General features: G+C 42.8%; 2 protein-coding genes and 1 long non-coding RNA gene across 4 annotated transcripts in view; 2 read left to right on the top strand and 1 right to left on the bottom strand.

The window, feature by feature from the left end:
• The window catches only part of LOC112557104, an 18,114-nt gene extending 7,758 nt beyond the window's left edge, over positions 1 to 10,356 (bottom strand). Inside the window, exons 1-2 of the mRNA XM_025226745.1 lie at positions 10,219 to 10,356; positions 8,758 to 8,907 (exon numbers count right to left, since the gene is read on the bottom strand). Coding sequence (XP_025082530.1) covers positions 8,758 to 8,907; positions 10,219 to 10,273 — 205 coding nt within the window. The 5' untranslated portion in view covers positions 10,274 to 10,356. The remainder of the gene's footprint in view (positions 1 to 8,757; positions 8,908 to 10,218) is intronic.
• LOC112557107 lies at positions 345 to 9,832 on the top strand. Its single transcript, XR_003097894.1, has 3 exons — positions 345 to 3,592; positions 3,817 to 7,838; positions 9,771 to 9,832. It is a non-coding gene; the product is annotated as an uncharacterized LOC112557107 (long non-coding RNA).
• On the top strand, positions 10,273 to 20,808 carry LOC112557101. 2 transcript variants are annotated; one of them, XM_025226739.1, is made up of 10 exons: positions 10,273 to 10,416; positions 11,056 to 11,281; positions 12,428 to 12,603; positions 12,936 to 13,062; positions 13,455 to 13,530; positions 14,011 to 14,262; positions 14,780 to 14,940; positions 15,342 to 15,464; positions 15,726 to 15,836; positions 16,098 to 16,255. In XM_025226739.1, the coding sequence occupies exons 5-10, from the start codon at positions 13,455 to 13,457 to the stop codon at positions 16,122 to 16,124; spliced, it is 750 nt and encodes a 249-aa protein (XP_025082524.1). In that variant the 5' UTR covers positions 10,273 to 10,416; positions 11,056 to 11,281; positions 12,428 to 12,603; positions 12,936 to 13,062; the 3' UTR covers positions 16,125 to 16,255. The 2 variants fall into 2 exon arrangements, with proteins under 2 accessions (XP_025082524.1, XP_025082525.1); XM_025226740.1 differs by lacking the exons at positions 10,273 to 10,416; positions 11,056 to 11,281; positions 12,428 to 12,603; ... (3 more) ...; positions 14,780 to 14,940; positions 15,342 to 15,464 and adding exons at positions 17,027 to 17,137; positions 17,542 to 17,616; positions 18,096 to 18,216; ... (2 more) ...; positions 19,458 to 19,602; positions 20,369 to 20,808.

Below are 20,808 nucleotides of genomic sequence, written 5' to 3'. Positions count from 1 at the left end.
CTTGCAAATCCAATTTTACCCCTTTCTCTCCCCCCCCTTTATTACCTTTTCCTTTACATCAACCTGTCCAAACCTTCCTTCCACTTACCACCCCATTCATTCACCTTCTCTTCCTTCTCACCCCTTATGGCCTTCCCACCTTATCTTCCAAACTTGCCCTTTTTTTCTGGCCTTCATGTTCTTCCATCACTTCTACACCCCTCAAGCTCTCAAATCTTTTTCTATTCCCTTCCCTTTCTGCCTAATTCCTCACCATCACACCTTTTCCCATCCTTCTCACCCCCTTCCAACCTCATCTCCTATGTTCTGTTGGTTGGGATGTCATGGGAAAATGGTGTGAGAAGGAACGGGACGGGAAGGAAGGGAGGGTTCCTAACCTTCCCGACTCTTTTCACATCATCTTTCTCATCCCACATCTTTGCGCCTCTCCTGACCTCTTTTTCCTAACATTAAGGAAAGAGGGTGTCAGAAAGAGATGTAGAAAGGTGGGGAAGAATAGAGCCCAGATGGGAGGGGGAAGGGGTGGAGGGGTTGAGATGGGAAGGGACCCACTCTCCTTTCCCATTCTAACCCTCTCCGCCTCTTTCACCCCTTCCGTCTCTTTTCATCCTTTTCTTCACATACCTTCTCTACGTCCTCCTTTCCTTTCATTTCTTCTCTTTCCTCCCTTTTTTCTCCTTTCCACCTCTTCTCTCTCCACCCTTCTTCTTCTTTTCCTACTTCTTTGCTTTCTATCCCCATACTCCCACCACTCCTTCTTTCTCTCCTCCACCATTTCTTCGTTCCCACCCTTCCGGTTTGGTCCAGCTTCCGTCTCTTCCTTTGACCCTTCCTGCCATCCTCGTCTTACTCTTTCTCTTCCAAATGTCATACGATAACTAGGAATAAGGCTTTAGTGTTGGTGCCGCACTTCTTCTCCCTGCACGAGTCGAGCTGATTGATGTAAAGAGACTGTCAGAAGGTGGAATGGGTAACAGTGGGGATGAGTTAGCGGTTGCGGCGGCGACACAGTAGTCAGCCTCTGGCGGTACTGGACTGTCGGATGGACAAAAGGCCAAGAAGCCCCACCACCGTTTATCTCTCCTGGAATCAGTAGGCCTGTGAACCTCGGACCGCTTACGTCACGACAGACATAACGCAGGGTCAGGTGGGACTGCGGGACTATCACAGAGTGCACAACGCTTCATCATCAGCAGCTGTCTGGTCGCAGACAGCAGAGCTCGAGGCTGGTAGATAAGCGTTGGTCCTCGTTAGGCGTGGTCAAGCTCTGACCGCTGTCACGGCCTAAGAGGTGAGGACGAGACACGTGGTGGCACACGGCAGTGCCAGAGTCTCTGCGCTCGTGACGGAGGCCGCTACGATCGACGGGGTGACATCAAAGGACAGAGGCTGGAAGATAAGTGTTGGTCCTTGTTAGGCGCTGTTAAGCTTGAGACAGCAGTCCGGCCTAAAGGACGAGACAGACACATGGTGGCACACGGCAGTGCCAGAGTCTCTGCGCTCGTGACGGAGGCCGCTACGATCGACGGAGGACACGACAACATGACAAGAGACTTGTGTGAAGATATAAGTGGCGAGTGTGTGTTACACGAGTGTTGTGTGCTATGTGTAAAGGTAATTATAGTGGCTCATGATGCCTGGACTAGGCATAGGGAAGTAACGGGACACCTAGAGAGCGGCCAAATTTGAAATTGTATAATCTTGTAAATTGAGTTTTCAGCCTCTCGATCATTAATAACCTTCTTTATTACACTAAATTGCCTTGTGTTGGTTGTTGGGTATGCGCGCTGGGGGCTCAAGAGTCAAGTGTAATTAGCAATCTTGTGTAAGTGTGCGTGTACGGTGAAATGTCGGAGTGAGTTGGTAGAGGTGTCGAGAGTGTGATCAGCCCGAAGCAACGGCAATCGCAACCTCTGACCATCTTCACGTGCTCATTCCTCGAAGTTCACGACAACTGCGATCAGCAAAGAATCGTTGTCTACACACTGGGTTCTCGAGGAATAAAATTGTAATAGAGATCTGTTCAAGGCTGTTCATATTCTCCGTTGTGAGTTGTCTTGGAATCGGGACTGCTCCAGCACAACTGACTCAAAAGGTGCGTAAGACCCGCTCAGTCACAGAGTGCACAACGCTTCATCACCAGAGTAACTGTTTGGTCGCAAACAGTAGAGGCTGAGGCTGGAAGATAAGTGTTGGTCCTTGTTAGGCGCTGTTAAGCTTGAGACAGCAGTCCGGCCTAAAGGACGAGACAGACACATGGTGGCACACAGCAGTGCCAGTGCTCATCGCTTCATCATCAGCAGCTGTCTGGTCGCAGACAGTAGAGCTCGAGGCTGGTAGGTAAGCGTTGGTCCTCGTTAGGCGTGGTCAAGCTCTGACCGCTGTGACGGCCTAAGAGGTGAGGATGAGACACGTGGTGACACACGGCAGTGCCAGAGTCTCTGCGCTCGTGACTGAGGCGGCTACGATCGACGGAGGATACGACAACTGACAAGAGACTTGTGGGAAGAGACAAGTGGCGAGTGTGTGTTAGACAAGCTTATTGTGCTGTGTGTAGTAGTAAAAGTAATGATACCTGGACTAGGCATAGGGAAGTAACGGGACACCTAGAGAGCGGCCATATTTGAAATTGTATAATCTTGTAAATTGATTTGTAAATTTCTCGATCATTAATAGCCTTCTTTATTACAATAAATTGCCTTCTGTTGGTTATTGTAGATGCGCGCTGGGGGCTCAAGAGTCAAGTAAAGTATAATTAGCTATTTAGTTTAAGTGTACACGTACGGTAAATGTCGGAGTGAGTTGGTAGAGATGTCGAGAGTGTGATCAGCCCGAGACAACGGCAATCGCAACCTCTGACCGTCTTCGCGTGTTCATTCTCCTGAGTTCACGACACCAGGTTCCATTACTTTCTGCCGGTTCCAATCGCTATCTTCCTTTCCAGTCCTTTTCCCTCCCGCCCGTTTCTTCCTACCTTTCTTTTCTACTCACTACTTTCTCACCCCTTTCTCCTCTCTTTCCAACCTCTTTCCTGCACTTCACGTCTATCTCCCCTTATCTTTTGTCTCCTCCTTTTCACCTTCTTTCTATATCCCTTCTCTTCCCTCTCACTCTTTCCTTCTCAATTTGCTTCCCTTTGGTCCAGCTCTTTTCTGGACTCTCCTTTCCTGTCCTCCCACCCTTAGCAACACGTTCATCTCTTTTTTTCTGTTCTCTTCTAACACTTTCATCCACTTTCCTAACCACTTCTTCCTTTCCCTTATTTTCATGTCCCTCCTCTTCCCTCAAACACGTTAGTCTCTTTCCTCCCTTCCTACCCTTTCTACTTTCCCTGTTCTTTCTTAACCTTTATCTCTCAGTTTCCCCTTCACCTCTCAAGAGTGTGGGGCTCTCTACTGCTGGGGGAAGCAGCCACCAACGTCGCCACCTAATGTTGCACGTGACTGCGACTATCAACTGACCCCAACAACAGGTGGGTAGGAGAGGACAGTGACTTTGACCACCAAGACATCAACGATCACCTGACACTGAATATGGCGGTCAGTGACCACGCCGAGTAAAGCAGCAGCGGCTACCAGGATATACTTACAGGGTACATCGGCTTATTGTTTACAAAACAAAATGTATTTCTCTTCCCTTGATAATCTTTACGTCGAGGCAGCAGCGATAAAAAAAAAAACATAAAAAAAATAATTTCTACTTACACTGGACATGTTATTGCACACAGAGTATTATGATGGTATTCCCCTTACTTTGTTACGACAGTTTTTCTGTAAATAGATACCTGTTATTGTTTGACACACTCTGTTGTTACAGTTTCTCGCTACTCCACCAACTCTTTCTCGACTAATGAGACTGGATTAAAAGACTGGCGTGACCACCACTGCCATCAACGTGGCCAGCTCATGTTGCTCGGTGATTACGACTATCACACCATCGACCTCAACAACAGCTGGCTAGGAAAGGACGACGACTGCGCCGAACAAAGCAACGGCGGCTACCCAAGGGATGTATTCCTTTCCTATTCCTTGCACTGTTTTCCTTCCTCTCTCTCCTTCCTATCCTTTGGTACATCGCAAACAATCTTTTCGAAACAATTTGTATTTCGTTCCCCTAAGTGGCACCCACGTGGCATCTTACATCTTAACCAATAACAAAAACTAAGAGGGCTTAAAAAAATCTCAAAAACCAATAAAATGTCAAAATTAGATATATAAACTTTATTTTTTTGTTAATTTATGAAACAGAAATGAATTAGATGCAAAAATGCAAACGTTAAGGGCCTAAAAAATCTTTCCGTTTTGTGGTTGATAAAAATATATTAAAACCTTTGAAATTAACACAAATCTGAACGAAAATATGAGTAAACACGATGCCGCTATTTCGCCTTGCTAGTAGGTCTGGGTCCACCGCTTTCCGCACCAAGTGGTGTAAAATGGCGGGAGCCGCAGCCATATGGCATCTGGAACTATATATATATATAAAACCAATAAGAGTTATAAACATAAGGGTAACAAAATGCTTATGTATATATGTGGTTGCAAAGAAATTCATAAAACCTTTGAGGGGAAAATGTGAATAATGGCGAGAGTGGCAGCCACATGGCATCTCCATGAAAAGTTGAAAACTTACATGGCTTACAAAAGGCTTGTCCATTTATGTGGTTAAAAAATCAGAGCATCTCACACAACCAATACAAGCTTGAAGCTGTGAGAGCGCTTGCAAAAACTTGGCGATTTATGTGTCGATAAAGCAAATCGTTAAATACTTGCAAAAACAAAACGATGTGAAATAGAAATGAGAAGATGCCTCTACTTCGCCATTAAGTCTATGTCAACAACTGCCCACACAAAGCGATACAAAAATGGCGGGAGTGGCAGCAAACTGGCATCTCAAGGTTTTAATCATTGATTGGTTTTAAGAGGCAACAAAATTAAGTGCTTATCCTTTATGTGGTTAATATAAAATCATTTAAAAAAAACTTACAAAATGATCTCTAAAACGGAGATGAATAAGATGCTTGCACTTTGCCATGCTGCACTAATGGCGGAAGCGACGGCCACATGGCATCTGGAACTATCCAATACGAGTTATAAACATAAGGAGCAACAAAATACCTATGCGTATGTGTGGTTGCAAAAAAGAAAATCACAAAACCTTTGACGGAAAAGTCTATAAAAAGGAATGATACGATGCCTACACCTTGTCATGCTAAGTCTGTGTCGACTGTTTCCCACACCATGCAATGCAATAGGGCGCCATTTTGCATTGCTTGGTGTGGGAAGCTGCAGCCAACTGGTATCTTCTTGTAGGATAACGGATGTACGTCACAGGTCTCTGGATGCTATTTGAACAGAGGCGAGCGAAGGTCACATCGAATACGAGTGATTGTTCAGAGGGGAGTACAGGGTGGGGCGTGAAGCTGTGTGCGTTAAAGGGATATTATACATGTAGTTTGCTGTTGTGGTTTTTTTTTTTTGGTTTGTTTTTTGTTGTTGTTTTTGTTTGTTTGTTGTTGTTTTTTGTTTTTTTTTTTTTTTTGCTTCTTTTGTTGTTGTTTTTGGATTGTTTTATATAAGTGTCGGGTATGGAGCAGCGAGCAGATGGAGGGCGAGTGACGTTACCGTTTATGTGTAGCTCCGCCTACAGGTCCGCCATTTTGTTATGGTCGTCAAGAGTTACGCGATAAGAAATATATTATGTACTCAAACCAATAAAGAGTTAAAAACATAAGGGGAAACAAAATATTTGAATTAGAAGCAAAAATGCAAACAGAAGGAGACACAAAATCCTTCCGTTTTGTGGTTCAAGGTTGATAAAAAAAAAAATCCATTAAAATCTGTAAAGACCGCTTCCCCCACCAAGCAATTCAAAATGGTGGAAGCGGCTGCCAACTGCATCTCAAACTAAACAATAAAGAGTTATAAACATGTGGTTGCAAAAAAACTCATAAAACCTTTGACAGAGAGTTTTGCTAAATATGAATGAATACGATGCCTACACTTCGCCATGCTAGTAGGTCTGGATCGACCGCTTCCCGCACCATGTGATGAATAATGGCGGGAGCGGCAGACACATGGCATCTGGTACTAACCAATGAAAAGTTAAAAACGTATTTTTTATGGTTATTTTTAAGGTCTTAATAAAATTACTTATCGCATTAATGGAGAAGCCTACTGCGCTGTGCAAGGTCCGTGTCCATCTCTTTCCTCCCAAGACGATACCAAATGGCGGAAGCATGTCCAGCTATCCACTCAAATGTTAACTTACAAGGCTCGGTTCTATATTCATAAAAAAAAATTTGAAATAGCAATAGATTATATGAAAAATTGCAAACGTAAGAGGCTTAGAATGGTACATATTTACGTGGATGACAAAATAAATCCCTTAGAAAAATATGAACAAGAAATGAAGAAGATGCCTCCACCTTGCCATCCTAGTAAGTCTGTCGATCGCTTTTCGCTCACCAAAGGATGCGAAATTAAGCGGAGGCGGCAACCACATGGCACTTCAAGGTAACCCATGCAAAGTTAAAAACTTAATAGTCTTTCAAAACGCTTATCAATTTATGTGGTTATAAAACCTTACCAATATTTAAACATATATAAAAATTACAAATGAATGAGGTGATGATCCATTGTAGAAGGTGTCATCAAAAATGGTGCAACAATGTCGGGAGCGGCAATCACAGGGTATCTTGAACTGACCAATTAAAAATTAAATGTTGGGGAAATCGTCTAGAGATGCTAGGCAGAGCACATTAACCAGAGGAACGAAAAGTACTAGCAGTGGGTCACGTGGCACCCTGACCATGCCTACTATGCCACAATGTCCGTCTGGTTAATAGACGATTGCTCGGCTTTGTTGCCAACACCTGTACTGTGCACCTGTACTGTACTTTTATCATGGAAAGCATTCGCCCTGTTTTGTCGTGTTCATCTCATGCTAGTTTTCATGTCAGGAATGGGGATTTGCAGTCTATTAACTAGTGGCTACTCGTGTCAAATGTACCGACAACGATCGCCATTGTCTCCAGCAGGTCAATCACCGTCGTTATCCGTTCAGTCTTTTTCGTTGTGTCCTTCATCGCAGCTAATGAAATCCAGATGACTGTGGATTACCTCGGATAAATGGTCGTTCCATATACGCCTTTACATCTTGCACTATGATTTCTGTTCTTGTGAGTTTCCGTGTTACATTGTTTGTTTGTACAGTTACCAAGTCAAACCCTAAGTTTGGTGCAATGTATGTGAGTAACTTTGGACACTTGGTACCTCTTGCGCGTGATAAAGCACGATAACCATCGATTCTGTCAAGTGGCCCAGTTTTTATGTAAATTTTTATGTAAATGTTAACAGACTGTTCTTTTGTGAAGTTAGTACCGCGGACGTTTTCTTTGGTTGTTCTGTGCAATCTTGCTACACAAAGATTTGTGCGCTTCAGCTGTCCACGTCTAGCGACCTCAATTAATACACGTGGACTCGGACCGATAATCAGTGGAAAATGTCAACCATCTTTGCAGTGTCATAGATAGTTGTTATAGTTTCAAGATTAGTTGCTTGGTGCCTTTGGGGTAACCCTTCTAATTTTTTTTTTCTGTTTCACCCCGAGACATCTATTCAACAACACTGCGGCCAAGAAAGTGGATTCACGTGGACGGCTGAGGAAACATAAGATGAAAATTGCAATACATCGGTGGTTTGGAGATCATTCGGGGACAAACTCTGCCGACAAGAGGAATAAAGAAACTGCAATGGAAGGAATGGAAAACCAGTCCAGTCAATTCTACAAGGAACAAAAGGAGGACAGCGTGTATCTTCTGAGGGGAAACCTATCATGTGAGCATTGCATTTAAAATATTTATTTTCATTAATAAATACACTTCATTGAACAAATCCACACATCTCTGAAATGATCGTATATTTGAATCTGGATACAATGTACACAATGTATTCTGTATATATTTGATTATTTAAAAGTGTGCTGTTGAGTATGAACTTTATGTGCAGTTTGATACATCAGAAATAAAAAATATATGATCATGGGGGATTTCAGACACATATGCCTCATACTTTGAGTAACTTAGAGTATTCGTTTTTTTTTTTTTTAACAGAAGCATGCAGAGCTCACAGGACGGCTGAGAAATTCCCATTTGTTGTGCCTGTGTTTCACAATTACACTCACAAAACACAAAATGTCCCTTTCAGTGAAAAGATTGTTTTGAATGATGAATGCCATACTTTTTTGTGGTTTTAGGTCAGACCTGGGCAAAGGCCGGCCCGCGGGCCGGATCCGGCCCGCCTCCTGTCTCTGACCGGCCCGCCCTCTGGCCCGCCCGCCAGTATATATACTATATATAAAGTATTGGGTAAAACTGAGTTAACTATATTAGTCCGGCCCTCTAAAACGATCCCAATTACTCATGCGGCCCCTTGGGAAAATTAATTGCCCACCCCTGGTCTACTGTCTTCTTTTTACACGTGAACAGGGAACAGTTTAAGTCTCGCATGCTGGTTCATATAAAGGTTTTGCTTGCGAGACTAGTAAAGTCTTCTGTTTATTATTATGGTATATGGACATTTCCCCGCAATCCCACCCACGACGGAAAATGGTCTTTATAAACTGTTACATTCTTATTTCCATGAGGTCAATTGAGTTCATGTTCATGGAGCGTGACGCTAATGATTATTAATTAGCTGCTGCTGTCTCCTGCTATTAGTTCCATCACACTAAGTAAGCACTAGTAAGACTAAATACCTTCTTGCTGGAAATACCATTCGGCATTAAGCAAACTGTCTCCGGGACCCAGCACGAAATCCCACGGAATGGTCACGTTGTCCCCTGGACATGATGGAATCACACTCCCGTCTGCTGGGGACGACACGGTCCAGTTGAAAGCCGAGACTGCTGCAATTTGAGATGTGTAATTGTTAATACTTCGTGTATATTTTTGATTACATTTATCAGAATAATGCAAACACTGCTGGAAAAATAACTAAAATCTGTTTCAAAAGGTTTTCTGTTCAGACAATTTTCCTGAATAAAGTAGGATGTGTTACCCTTTCTTTCACACTAGCACCTAAACAAAGCCTGAACTGGAAAGGATACAGTCAAACTTTGTTTTCTTGATTTTTGGTAAGGGAACAATTGGAGCCTCGAAATATTAAAAGCTTTGACATATGTATGACCTCATAACGAGATGCCAGAAAGTTATTGTTAATGGGTCCAAAAGTGAAAGAGATGAATTGCATATCTTGAAAACTGCTGAATGCGCGTGCACACACACACACACATACACACACTCGCATGATTAAGAAAGAACACCTGTTGCGTTGTCATCGCAAACTCGTTCAACCCACCCACCCTAAAAAAAGAAAAGAACGAGATAAGTGATAGTTCCATGGCCTAATGACCGTGTCTTGGGCACTGCAAGAGGAAAAGCCTACTTCACCTGTCACCTGACTCATCAGTCAGGTATCTTTAATTGTGAAGAATGCAAATGAATCTTTTTTAATTATGTGTTTGAACTTTCCACCCTGAAATTGAGCGCAACAAACTTCACAACTGCCCCTCATTATTCGGATAAAAAAACACACAAGTTAAGTAATGACCGAGGTTTTCCCCTTTTCAAGCTGATTCTTGCTCCAATCAGAAACAAGATGGTGGAAAATTTGAATAACAAACTCCACGTTTAACGTTTTAAGACAAAGAACTCATAATATTGAATCAAATATTTGAAGTTTACGAATATATTTGGTTTTATGTCTCAGCAACTACAGATATAGCACGTGAAACTTGTGCCACATCATGAGACTCTCACTCTGACTGTTTTGATGACAAGGCAAGTACACCTGCGCCACCGGGACGCGCCAGAAACATACAGTCTATAGCAATATTTTTTTATAATTCATTGCAAATAAAATGAGCAAAGTTTCTTCTCTGTTTTAAAACAGGCAAGGTCATCAATCTCTTTCGTGTGATATGAATTATTGTTATGCAATCTTTGAAATTATTTATAACAGGCAGGCTATACCTCCAATGATACTTAATAACAAACTATTCATTGTCATTCCTACGATTTGCTATGAGACCTGCATTGTTTCTTCTATGCATAGGATCTGAAGTGGCTTACGTAATATGGCGGTAGGTTTCATGATTTCATTCTTTGAAATGAGCTATGCTTTTATCGTGTTTGTGAGACAAATGCAGCTTATTTACCTGTTAATGATGCCCAAGTTGATATAACCCACAGAATGATGGTGCTAGTTTCCATGGCGAATCTTCAGAGACACTAGAACCCAACTTCTCTACCCACCTTATAAATAGCAGACCGATAAGCCACCTGGAGGACCGGGAGTTCTACTGACGAGTCACAGACCTCAGGCACGCTTTCTAATCCACTGGGTCAGATTGCATGTACGTGCATGATGTTTGACAAACACATCACGGGTCTCTGTAAGATAACAAGGAGTTCTGTCCATCTGAAACAAGTAGCAGACGGAAGTGTAAAGAGATTATTTTGAAAAAAATCAGAAAAATTGTTTGACATGCAACTCAAATAGTTTGCCTTAGTGCACCTGAAATGTGTGTGAATAATAATTATTATATTATGTAGCGAAATTTCATTAACCCTCACCCATAATCCTTATGCTTTACAATTCTTAAATAGAGGTAACATCAAATCAAACAACCAAACAGCATTCAAAAGCATAATGCCAGGTATAGTACATCCTACATAAGACTTAATACCAGCCTTAAGAATGTAATATAATAACAGCACACATCAACAAAAGCATCTGTTACAACCACAACATACAGCACGCGCGCGCGCACACGCACGCACTTACTTTATCAGCACAATAAATTTTCGGGGACAAGTTCGATCAAAAAACTTCCGGAAAAGATAAGTTTTCAAAGAAAATATATATGCGTTCGTGCGTGCGTGTTTGTGAGTGACAGAGAGGGAGAATAGGAAGAATACAAAACAACTTGACTCCGATGTGAATACACAGCATGTGTGTTGCGAAACGTACGTTGTCGTGTTCTCACTATCAGTTGCATATCAGTCGGTGGGACCAAGCCGGCAAAGCACCTTGTATCAAGTTATCACACGGCTTTGGGCGGTGCGTGCGTGATCAGTCCATCCAGGTAGCATCGAGGGATGCGTCTTCATCCTGCGTCTCTCTTCTGAGCGGCCATCTTGGAAGCATCATTTCATCGCCGCCATTTTCAACTGATCGGGAGTACGTGCTTCATGAAGCGGTTTACCACGTAGTAGGAGGTATGTTTGCTTGTTCTTCATGATGTTCGCCATCTATCACTGTCCCATACACTACATATTTTTGAAGCTGAATATTACTTTTTGTAGCAGTAATCGTGCATACCATTGTGTTACATTTCCTTTTAATGCAGATAAGCATCATTTATATGAAGAATAAGAAATTTGTCCTTTGTCAACTGGCTTTTTTCTTTCATGGGAGAAACAAGTATCAGCCAGGGTAATACTGGGGCTGCTGAAAAGATATTATTTGAAAAAACTATGGTAACTACAAATATCATGAGTATAACCAGTATGCAATAAGCATGAGACTGTAAGAGCCATCATCAGATTAAACTTTGTATAAAACCGTTAAATGAGTCGAAGATAATCGAAGAGGCGCATTCTTCGAAAGTATCTGTCATAGAGGACAGAACTCAATACCTTATAGTGGACAAAAACAATCGGAAATTCAACCCTACTCTGAGCTAACACGTTGTTCAGACTTTAATACAGTGTAGGCAGTTGACCTATAGACATTAGTAGTTATTATCTCGGGGTACAGGAGGAGGCACCAGCTTTTGATACGTTTTCGTAGGACTGAGCTGTGCTGGGTACTTGTTACCAGAATGTGTCACGAAGTTGTGTAACCTTTTGGCATGGATCGCCAAATAATTGTGTGTGTAGCACATGTCAGCGACAGAGAGATGTCATCAATGTCATACCGATATCTCAGACCTTGACTACAGTATTTGTACCGTTAACTGTCCCACTCACTCCTCTCCATCAGTGTTATCAGTCACAGGCGTGAAATGTTTGATAGTATGTTAACTTTAGTCTCTGATAACACATGATCCAGATATAGGTGCAGTCAGCACTGCAAAAAGCTTTTGTCCAAACGTGTTATGTACCAATAGAGCGAAACATGAAAGCTCGGGGTAGTTTGCTTTATGGATGGATGTCTGCCTGTGTGTCCATGGCTCTTAACCGTAATTGCAGTGTGTGACCGCATTACATGCATTACATTAATTTACAACCTTATTCCTCACTCGAAAGACTAATGCCTCTCAAAGATTTTAAAGGGATTTTAAAAGAAGTAATGTTATTGTCACAAAAGCTGACTACCGGATCAACCAGTTTGGATGTTCACCCAATCATTTTTCTCCACAGAACCGAACAACTGGGAGAAAGGATTCAACCAATAGAAAGGATGGCTGGATGTCACGTGTCCGACCACAGCACAGCCTCGCTTTTGGTGGCAGTGATGGCGCTGCTTGCGGCTGTGTCTGGGGATGTATACAAACACGGGTGGGATCACGCCGTGTGCAATGCCTATAGCTCTTCAGGTGAAAAACATTTTTGCCCAGCCCTCTGTTGTTTTTACGCATCGACAGCTTTTTAAAAGAGTCTTCTGTCAATCTCATCGGTTCAAAACTGAGAGAGAGAGAGAGAAAGAGAAAATATCTTCATAGCTGAATTTCCATTTGCCAATAATTAGAAATGAAAATGTAAATACAAAAGTTTGAGAAGTTGCTGACTAATGAGAAGAATTTGCTTGTTCAGCCACTAATGTGCTGCTCGTGCATGTATTTATGTAGACTTGCACGTTTGAAATTTATATCTGTAAATGTGTCTCAATGTGTGTTTGTTTGAAATTATGGTGTCGGTATACAAACAGCTCACAAGAAGCCGGATCTTCCTTCTTCGTATTCCCTGCGGTGGAGGTCAACCTTCTGGACAAGAATACTACGTCATCGTTACACGAGTTCTACAGCTACGACAGCAACATCGGCGCTGTTCATCAGGTGACTGAAAGCAGGCGTCATGGTGACCCTTTATTGTTCCAGTATTCACAACTGACGTATGACTTCTGGTTTCAGGAGGAAGCGATAGGTTCCAACATTCCAAACATTCTCTCTATCTCACACACACAAACTCTCTCTCTCTCTCTCTCTCTCTTCCTTTCTCTCTCACACACACACCCATCTCTCTCCCTTCTTTGCTCATGTCATTATGTGGATTGTATATCCGTGCTTGAGTGCAGGACCTCGAGCGAATAAACAAAGAAGGATGAGGATTAATGTATGAGTTTGTGAAAGTGTCTTTTCGTGTGTACACATTTTAAACATTAAATTAAATATCATACTTCGCATAATTATTACCCTTTTCTTTATTCGCATCAATTGCCTCTATGTAGATGGAGGAAGGCAGTGAAGCTTACTTCTTTTACTACTACAAGAGCAACCAATACCTCAGCGTCTACGCAGACGACCGTATGTATAACTCGATTCTCCTCAGTATTTATGCCAAGAAAAGTCAACGGTGACTGACAAACGAGCAAACAACCAGTAGAAGTTATCTTAGGTCCTCCCTGTTAGACTACTACTTACATGCCTGTTTCCTGCACTGCGACTCTCTAACAAGAAGAAAGAATGTGTGTAGATTTTGATAACTTTTTGTTCATCTGCTATAAATGATGAAAGCTATCGACTTAGTTTTAAGTTAACTAAGGGACGTGTTGTGGTCTCGTGAAATCTGCTCTGACACAAGTCTCCGGTGGAGGAAGTTAGAGGAAGCGATTGGGTGATCTTGGTCAAGTGCTGGCGAGTGTCGGCGAGTGATAACAATATTGCTATAAGTCCACCACACATACATCCTTTGGTCTTTGATACTCTGTGTGTATGTGCGTGCATGTGCGTGTGTGTGTGTGTGTGTGTACGTGTGTGTGCATGTGTGCGTGTGATTTCGCGTAGAGGGAGGCTACACGTGCTACAGCCAGAATCTGTCCACCAACGACAACAGCGAGATGTTCGGGCTTCAGGCCAACGCGAATGGCACGGACCGCATCTACTCCGTGCAGGGGGCGCTGCATTTCAGCGGTCCTGACGTCAGCGAACAGTATGCCGGTCAGGAGCGGGTGCGAGGGATCCTGTGCGACAAGTGGCTGTCGTGCCAGTACTGGCAGGGTCTGGACGCTACAGCCACCGTCACGTGGTACTTCAGCAGTGAGTGTCCTCTGCTTCCGTTGCCTCCCTGAGCTCACAGTGACCTGCCATCCCTACTGCTTCCCTAAACTTTACAGAATTTGTTTTCAAGCTCAAACTGCTCGCCTGTTGATCGATTAAAAGAACGACTGTCTGATGGAATGTATGAAGAAAGAAATAAAATCACAAGAGTAATTGCGAAGATTTGACAATTTAATATACGCTGTAAGTTTATTGATTATGATATTTTTCTATTACTGATTTCTCCACATATAATGTTAGCTACAACCATCATCATTTAATTGTATACTTAACGACCTTAGTCTTTACATACTGAAGGCATGATGGTGGAGTAGATGAATTGTTGAAAGATTTTGCACACACACAGAGGTGAACATGCAGGCACGCATTTCTTAGAAGACCATCTCTCCCCCACCCACCAAGAAAAATGTGTTTCTAGTTAATAACTGTCAAGGGAATAATAATAAAAAAAACAATCAACCAACCACGTGACTGTCTACGCGTCCTTGTCCTGCAGACACGACACAGTGGACAACAGTGTCCCAGTACGCCGAGCCTGTGAGGTGCGTGGTGCAGGGCTTGATGTGGCTCAACCAGACCTACAGCCGTCCCTTCCACCACATCTACGAGTTCTACAATTTCCAGCCTGACATCCAGGGGTCGGACAACGTCTTTGAGGTGCGTGACGTCATAGCGTTACTTGATGACGAGTTTTGTCAGCCGAACTCTGACATCCTGACGGCCATCTTTCTATCGCGAGTCCGTTTGAAAAGCATTCCTAATTCATCCGGGTCCTGTGTGTTGTGCCTATTATGTACACATTTTTCATAATTTTTTATTTGATGTCCTAACTATTTTGATGACCTCCTTAGCTCTGGCATTTCCTTTTCGTAGTTTAACGGTCACTTTGCCTGTCATGAGAGAAATTCTGTTTTTATGCTTCTTATGACTTAATGTCTACCTGCTTTGGTGTCTCCTACCCTGATGTCCTACTTATCCCCAGTGTGACGTCCTTTCCCTGTCTTGTCCAGTCTTTATGTCAGACTAACTTGACCTGACCGTGCACCATCTCATGAAAGGTTCCAGCCAATACTTACTGCCTCAGCGGGAAAAACACAAAGCCAGTCCCCAGCTTGCCGCCTGCCTATTCTTTCAAGGCGGAATACCTGGATGTAATGCAAAAAGGCATCGCCTTTGTTAAAGTAAGTGTGTAGAACTTGTATGTCCCCTACTAAAGGGTAGTGGATAGAAGAGATTGGTTGGATGTGGACGGGAAGATAAAAATATGAAGGTGTGATACCTTGGAACGAGAGTGAGGACATCTTGGGAAAAGTATTTTCCACAACATAACAGTGACAAACAGAAAAAGGGAGAGAAAGTAATGGAGGAAAAGGAATTAATGTTGCACGAAGGACAAGTGAGAGTACACGAGTGATGTTATGCACGAATGCACTGCATTTCAGGAACTGTATGACAGCAAAGCAAAAGTCGCTAGAGAGGATTATTGGGACCCTCCTAGATTCAACAGTCCAACGGCACACGCTACACCTCCCTCATCCACGACTATAACACAGGTGAGCTAATTCTTTAACTTTAACACCTATTAAAAATCTTCATTACTCTAACACTGAGACAACAATGAAGACCAATAAATAAAACAAGAAATTCTTCCCTCAGCAACTAGATAAGCATCGAACTCGGATTGAACTAACTTAACGATTACCCTGACTTCAGAAAAAAAGATGACAGAGACAGGAAGTGTTGAAAGTCTGTCCAAGTAGACAAGATCCATGTCATCAGCTATGTGAGTGCATGGACTTGACCTTCTGCTACAGGTGTGTCGTACACCTTGGACGTACTGAGTGGTGCCTGCTCCGCCAGTCAGATTCCGCCGACCGCAGTCGACGCCGTCAGCTCAGGCTTGAAATACGTGCGCATGCGCAGTCCCCAAGACTTCTTGGCGCTGAACCGCACTTACCAGTACCAGGGCACGGTGAGTATATGACACTGAACCGCTCTCACGAACACCTGGACACGGTGAGTATGCCTGACTCAGGAAAACCAGGTGCAGGACGCGACTCAAGGCGCTTGATGGAAGGATTAAAACGGTACACATACTTTTCGCCGACGGACGTTTCGCCGCCGGACGTTTCGGAGCCGGACGTTTTGCCGACTGGACGTTACGTTTCGCCGGGCCACTCATTGGCATTCACGCGCGACCTTTAGCCGAAGTCAAAGTGTGACGCGCTCACATTTCTCTCGCCATTGTAAATTCAGTGAACTCTCTCACTATCCCTCCTCATGTGAACCGTTAGCTCACACATTTCCTCGCATTGTACAATTATTCTCAAAGCCTGTTGCGCATAATCTGTGACAATCAAAGTGAACTGTCTGTGAAGTCTGTGTGTAAATGTTTGAAATAAAGAATTATTGTGTAATCTAGTAGTTACTTTCATTCTTTGAGAAGTAAAAGCCTCTCTCTGAAATAATGCGGCTAAACGTCCGCGGCGAACCGGTCGGCCGTCCGGTCTCCGCACACGATAAAACATAAACCGTCTAAGCTGCGCCTAAAGATGTGACGTGCGCTCTTGTTTTAAGAAAGTGAACGAACTCCTTTCTAGAGTGTTGGATTATCCGAAATGTTTACTTTTTTAAGGGCTTATAATAACACATGTTTCTTTCATTTAAGTTTCTTGTACAATGGTAAAGATATCACTATTCTCAGGTGTTGATTATTTGAGTCATAAAGCCTAATTGTCATCAGAGAAACATCCGGGGCATTGACTGTGACGCGTGGTCCATGTTCCGCTTTGACTACCCTGATCCCACGAGTCAGAAGAACCCAGCCTCCGTCTGGACTTGGTACTTTGCCAATGTAAGCTCCACATCACCCCACACATTCACAAATAGCAGCAGCTTTCTCTTCTCTTCTTTTCCCTTATTTCTCTCACTTTCCGGCTCTTGGATTTTGTTTCTCCACTCTCTCCCCTATCCACCATAATTTCCTCTCTGTCCGCCATGTCTAAAGTGAGCAGCAACCCATGCACATCCTCAAGACGCTCCATTGACAATTTACAATTTTATATTCAATGATTTTCTCCAAACTTATTTAGCATTAAGCTGTTTGGTGAGACATGTAAAGCATACGCAGACAGTAAAATGTTTTATACTTCGTATTAAAATCACCATGTTTGTTAAAACATCTAAAGAGTATACAAAAAAGTCAGAGTGTAGAGTCACATCTGTGTCACGAGGATGTCTTGTTTTCTTGTTTGGCAGAGCGACTGGATGTCGGCGATGGGTTATCGCAGCAACCTTGTGCTACCCGTCATGCTGGAGATCTTCTCGGAAGATGTAAACAGCATTCACCGTATAGATATATATATATATCTGCACATAAATCTTTGTGTCTGTCTGTCGTCTTTCTTTCTTTCTTGATCTTTACAGAAGCGGGTTTGGGTTTCTTTTTGGAAAATCAGGGGATGGACGACGTTAAATCGTTTCTCCGAGTGTACAAAGAAATTGGTTGATAGTAGAATATAATACTTTTCAATGTCGTGGTTACCCTAGTGTTGGAATCTCACAAATCCAACTGTATGGGTCAATAGCCTAACAATAGGCAATTTCAGTCTTGAGTCTCTCTCTCTCTCATTCTTACTTGCCACTTTTTAGCACATTATTTCATTTGAACGCTTTAACAATTTACACACGCACACACAGAAAGAGAAAGAGAGGGAGAGAGAGAGCTGGAATTTGGGAGCGGTTATATTTGCAAGTGGTGTGTTTTGCGTTTATTGCAAATGCCATGTGAAATGATTTGTTGTTGTTTTCAGTCATTCCACTATATGGTGCAAATTTATGACTATAGTGCAGAAGAGCCTGATTTCGGAGAGTACGACGTTAGCTCGTGTTACGATCCCGCAACATCGAAGAATGTGGCTTTTCTGGTGCAGGGTAAGCATTCGAAAAGTAATTTACATAACTTTGAGTGTGCATATCAATAATTTAATGACCCCGGGGCGAAAAGACCAAGGAACTTTAAAGGACTAAGCCAATAATTGCCATAAATTACAGCAGTTTAATATTAAATGTAGCGATAATTGTGAACAGATAAAATAAAATAAGAATCTATTAAAGAACAGTAATACGTTTAAAAAAAAAATTTCTTATTAACTCTAAAACATTTTTAAAAAGATGCGGCATCAGACTTCCATCCCTGTCATGTGTGTATGCCCCATGCTATTCCCCCTGTACTCTTAGATACGCTTCCGTAAGAATGGATTTCCGGTTGAAATAAATTCTTTGCCCTCAAAACTTAAAACCCTGTGCAGATTGTTGACAAAGGGGAGGGGGGAGGAGATTATAAAAGTAGGTTTCCTTTATTGCATTGAGCATATATTTATCTGTGAATTTTTATGTGTCAGGTTCCTTTTACAGCGTTGTGGGTACCAGTCTGAAAACATTCAAGTCCTACGTGCGACAGAGTCTGCAGCGGGTGATGGGTGTGTCTCCACTCCGCATCTCCCGCCTGGACGTGAGTGACGCGTGTTCAGTAGACCGTCAGAACGTAGGCCCTTCGCTCAAGAACCGCCATCTGGCAATAAGAAGCCCCATACACGGCTCACTAGTTCCAGGGCATGTGGCTGCTTGCCCCACAGATATATTCCTCACATATTTAATATCTAGTCTGTCTTTCAAATGCGTGTATATCTTTCCTGCTCTTTCTCATTTTGTATCTGGAAATTTCATGACGTTTGGTTAGTTGCTCAGTCAGTTGGCGCTCTAAGTCTTAACCCCAAACCTATCTTTTCAAATATCATAAGGTTCAAGAGGCTGGGCTGAACGTGCTCATAACCTTTGACCTGCTAGACAAAGCGCCACTGGCAGGGGACGTTGCGAACCCGCCGGTAGAGAAAGACGTGACAACTGCTTACAATGTCCTGATGAACGCCCTCAACACCAGCACAATGGTCATCACATGGGATCAGACGTAAGACAACTTTTAAACACCATGCACCCATGTGTATAACAGAGAGAAAAAAAAGAGAGAGCTAAAGTATACAGTCTCTCTTTAGCTCCTCTCTCTCTCTGCTTAGACGTAGCCCCATTGACAATGTCTCTCACGTTGAAGATTATATACATCTGTAAACGTATAATATGAATTGACTCTAATGCTCAGCCCTTTGACCTTACAGATCCGTAGCTTCGTTGGCAAGCCAGCGGGCGCTGAATACCAGTTCTATGTGCCCTCCCGGTTTAGGAAAAATGATGGCGCTTCCTCTTCCTCCACTTTGAACGCATCTTCATCTTCTCCTCATCCTTTTTCTGGTTATTCAGGAGGTAAGTTTTTTTCTGATTTGTCTATATTTTTTGAGGTGTTGATATTTTTTGCTGTACATTTACCCAGTTGTTGCATCGTGCCAAAATCATTCCACAGTGGAACTGTTTGGTAGATAGCGTGGAAGGTATGATGTCTCCTCCAACATTCATGTCTGCTCTGAATGACAAAAATGTCGCACTGCAGACCTGTCAAATTCTATTCGAAAGCACCTTGGAGAACGACGCATGTCGCTCGCCGAAAGAATTCACTATCAGAGAAAAGAACTAGATTGGACACTTCAACGTCAAAGACTGGACTGGTCGTCCTGTACAGGACCTGCTGACTATTGCCCTAAATAAGCAAATGCGCTCCCCTCAACGACCAGCGACGGTCAAAGGACAACTCATTGATTGATTTGGAAAGGCGACTCTCAACGTCCGTAGATGATGTGGCGTCGTTTGATGAACACGTCTGAGGTCTGGTAACTGTTGTAGAAGGCACGCATTTGACTGACAGAAAATGTGGCTCTCGGGAATTAAAACTCATATAATACCATAATCTGAATACAGTGATCTGACAGACCGCTATTTACAAAAATCTTTACAAGATGCACTTTTTAAAATCTCTTTGTGCCATGCTATTTGTTGATTGAAAGGCGAGAGAGTGTGTGATCTACGGTGCATGTATTTGCACGGGTGTGTGCGACTGTCACGTAAATATATATTCACGTGCTCACGTTCTTTTCCTGCGGAGAATTTAAAATATGTGTGCACCTGTGCTTTGCAGGCGCGATGGGAGGTATGGCAACAGGCATGCTGGTGCTGGGAGCACTTCTGGGCTTTCTCGGCGTCTTCCTGTTTTTTCGCTTCAGACCTGGTGGTGCTCAGTAGTAGAAATTGCCCGTCTTCAGCAGACGAACACGAATCTGTTTTAGAAAGTAAAGCTGTATCTTTATGTCTGTTCGTCTCTCTTCCCTTCATTAGGCTGCTTAGCCTTTGGCTACGAAACAGAGGAATTACACGGACGACAAGACGCAATGAATTTTGTTTGTTTGCTTGTTGACTTTTGCTGTTGTTTTAATGTTAAAATACGCCAGAACGGTGAATTTCACCTTGATATTTCTTCGTCATCTTGAAGTCATTGTCATTGTACATTTGTTTATATTTACATTTATATTTGCACATCCATTTCTGTGATTCATATTAAAGTTTACCTCTAGAGTATTA

This window comes from Pomacea canaliculata, linkage group LG2 (assembly GCF_003073045.1).
Source record: "Pomacea canaliculata isolate SZHN2017 linkage group LG2, ASM307304v1, whole genome shotgun sequence".
Classification (NCBI taxonomy): domain Eukaryota; kingdom Metazoa; phylum Mollusca; class Gastropoda; order Architaenioglossa; family Ampullariidae; genus Pomacea; species Pomacea canaliculata.
The sequence above is the reverse complement of the archived record's forward strand: the minus strand, read 5'-3'. Positions and strand labels throughout refer to the sequence as shown.